The sequence below is a fragment of the Grammomys surdaster genome, unplaced genomic scaffold (genome assembly GCF_004785775.1).
Source record: "Grammomys surdaster isolate TR1022 unplaced genomic scaffold, NIH_TR_1.0 186, whole genome shotgun sequence".
Classification (NCBI taxonomy): domain Eukaryota; kingdom Metazoa; phylum Chordata; class Mammalia; order Rodentia; family Muridae; genus Grammomys; species Grammomys surdaster.
In genome coordinates this window covers 2,314,587-2,317,928 of record NW_021604631.1, presented here as the reverse complement: position 1 = coordinate 2,317,928, position 3,342 = coordinate 2,314,587, and the positions used below count along the sequence as shown (strand labels likewise).

Genomic DNA, 3,342 nt, shown 5'->3' with positions numbered 1-3,342 from the left:
GGTTGAGAGTTTCTGTCAAACTGTTCATAGCACACCTTAAATGGGCCCTGGGGCTGGAGTCAGGATAAGGCCTGGCCTACTTTAGTCAGCTTGAGCTGCTGCCAAAAACCATCAGAGAATAGGGTGAGCAAAACAACACAGCCTTCTCTCAGTCCCCCAGGCTGGAATTCTGAGGCAGGTTGGTTCTTCATAGGACCTTTCTTGATCGACAGTGGGGGGGTCCTCACACTGCCTTTGTTTTGGGCTGTCACATCCCTGCAGTCTTTCTGTTTCGCTGTCTCCTTTGGTGTGCGGAAGACAGGGCTGGGGTAGGGTGTAGCTCCGTTGGTGGAGGCTTGCCTGCACGCACAGATCTAGCTTCCGTCTATACCGATGCACAAGCTACCTGCAGTGATGCATACCTGGAATCCCAGTGCTGGAGAGTTAGAGGCAGGAGAAGGGAGAGTCCCCAGTCATCTTCAGCTACATAGTGATCCATGCAAGCCCAGGATACATACAACTTTGTCTCAAAAGCAAACAATAAGCAGACGGGAGGCCTCCCTCTAAAACTACAGGCTCCTTATAACATCTTTACCTCCTTAAATATTATTGGCAAATACTGACGCCCCAGGATTAGGCTGTCAATGTGTGACTTTTCAAGGGATATAGTTCAGCTACAGCAAGGCTCTAAAGGGACACTATACCAGATACAAAAGGAAAAAGAGATGACCTTGGTTCTCCCAAACCTATAATACAGTTGATTGGTAGGAAAACCACACACATATTTGTCCATCCATTCATCCATCCATTTATCCATCCATCCATTCAAACATTTTTATTTCTGTCTACTACATATGTAGCAGGTGTTACTCACTGAGAATATAAAGAGAGGTAAGACATGTCTCTGTCTCCCAGAAACCCACAGGCTCGTAGAGGAAACAAACAGGGGGGTGTTAATGAGGCCTGGGATGAGCTAGTTGAGTGTTCGAGGGCTGAGAGGGGCACTGATGGTGAAAAGCATAGAGATTCCATCTCAGCTTCTGGACAGACATCTGCACACCTCTCTTTTCTGTGTCCCTCTCTGAGGCTCTCCGAGGGACTTCTGTGACTATACCTGCTTCATGCTTTCTCTTTTCCACATTATACGCTCCACCAAACACGAAGTGCACCTGCATTCCACAGACACACACGGGGAGGTCTGCTCTTGGGAGATGAGGAAAGCTCTGAGAGTCCATGGTTGAGCCTGAGACTGGGTACCACATGAGTAGCGGCTCTGAGATGGCCTCATGAGCTTCCTGCCAAGGCTTGGAGGAGGAGTGGAAGAAAAAGCAGGGCACTGGTGAGCACTCAGGTACTTCCAGGGATGGCATAGGCACCCATAGGAGGACCCTGCACTTGTGACCCCAGTCAAGATCCAGTCTTGATTTCTCACTGTTCACTTCTTAGGTAGCCTGGAGGAGAGAGGCCTTTTGGCATGGAGTAAAATCCAGGAGGATTCTGAGGAGACTCCAAAGGTCTCAAAGGTCTATGGCCTTCCCTGGGGGATTGGCACCAAGTTCTGCACATCTTCATGTACCCGAATCCTCCCCTTCTGGCCCAGGATAGACCACCGCGGAGATGAGGTGGGAGCGAGCCAGATCACTCTGTGTTCCCAGACCTCCTCTGGAACTCAACTGTGGAGTGTTACAGAAACCAAGATGTGAATAGAATGGCCCCACCCCATCTTCTCATAGCCAAACTCTGGCCTGCAAAACGGAAAGATCTCTGTTCACAAATAGTCACACAAAGATCCTTCCAGGACCTTCTGCACCCAGGTACTGTGGTGGCTAAGCAGTGATGATGAAGAACATGATCAGTCTGGAGAAGACCTCAGGGCATCCTTCTGCTGTCTCCTGGACGAGACAGAGTGGACGATGGGTCTGGGATCTCCACAGAAGCCTGCTCTTCTCCAAAGCTTGGCAATATTCTGGTGGATGGGGAGGAAGAGGTGTGCTGTGGGACAGGGGCAGGCTGTTTGCTGAAAGGTGATGGAGCCAGGCAGCCTGTAATCCCAGCCAATCCAGAGGCTTCACAGGAAGATCATAGACTTATTAGGTCTACAAACTGACTTTAAGGCTACCTGGGCAACTTGGCAAGATCCTGTCTCAAAATAAAAAAGTAAAAACCAAGCTAGGGATACTGGAGAGATGGCTCAGTGGTTAAGAACACTTGTTGTTCTTCCTGAGGACCCAGGTTCAATTCCCAGTACCCACCTGGTGGCTCCCAGCCATCCTCAACTCCAGTTCCAGGGGATCTGACACCCTCTTCTGACCTTTGTACCAGGAACATATGTGGTGCACAGATGTACATGTAAGCAAAACACTCATACACATAAAATAAATACTTATTTTTTTAAAAGCAAACTAGGGACGTAGCTCTGTGATCAAGAACTTTTGTAGCAGATGCATGGGCCAACTTCAGACCTCAACACAGGAAAACAAAAACAACAACAACAAAAGGAACCGGCACAGCTGTTTTGGTCCCCTTCCTCCAGAGGCAGGAACCTACCTTGTGGCCTTCCAGCTCTTCCTGTAGCCTGTAGCTAATTCCTCAAGGCTCACACAGAAAAGCAATAAGGAGAATCCCCTTATCTCTAGACCCCCTCTAGCACCTGTCCAGCTTTAGGACATGTGATCCGACCTAAGACATCTGGGTGGAATTAAGACGGACCCGTGCCCTGCTCTGTCCCGTTCTTCCCACAGTCCTCCCTCACACAGCTTCCTAGTGCTCTTCAGTCCTCACTCCCGGGCCTCAGACCCCTTTCAAGGAGGCACAGCCTGGGTGTGGAGGAGAGGAATCAGGCTCTACTCGTACCTCCCCTCCTGCCCCCGCATCTCTGTCTGCCAGAGCAGGGCTCAGGTTTCTGGGCAGCTGCATTCAGTCTGTGTGGGGTGCCTTCAGAAGCCTCCACTATTTCCCAGGGTGAATCAGGCTTAGGTCTTCAAATTCTGATAGGTGCTGAGTCACATGAGCCAGGGAAAGGACCCACCTCTCCCAACCCACTTTTCCCAACAGGAACTCTTGACTTGACCAAACCCACTTTCAAGAGAAGGAAGGACTGAGGTCTGCTGTGGGGGTGGGGAACATCTGGGTCCAGAGGCTGCTTCTTTTCTAATAGGACTTTCTCCATCTCCACTGCTACCATTCATCTAACTCTACTTGGCAGTGGATGGAGGCACTGGCCCCTGTCAGGGCTTGGTGATGCCCAATCTGAAATGAGTAGAAAGGGGGTGTGCCAGGGGAGGGCGAGTGTGTGTACCCTTGTGAATTAGACAAGGAGAAGGCGCCAAGAGCCAAGGAAGCCGCGTGGGTTCAAACGCTGCC

At 50.4% G+C, this 3,342-nt stretch overlaps 1 protein-coding gene across 1 annotated transcript in view; it reads left to right on the top strand.

Moving 5' to 3' along the window:
* The window catches only part of LOC114622089 (solute carrier family 23 member 2-like), a 44,994-nt gene extending 42,684 nt beyond the window's left edge, over positions 1 to 2,310 (top strand). Inside the window, exon 9 of the mRNA XM_028768447.1 lies at positions 1,536 to 2,310. Within this exon, the coding sequence (XP_028624280.1) occupies positions 1,536 to 1,682 (147 nt within the window). The 3' untranslated portion in view covers positions 1,683 to 2,310. The remainder of the gene's footprint in view (positions 1 to 1,535) is intronic.
* The last annotated feature ends 1,032 nt before the right edge of the window (positions 2,311 to 3,342 follow it).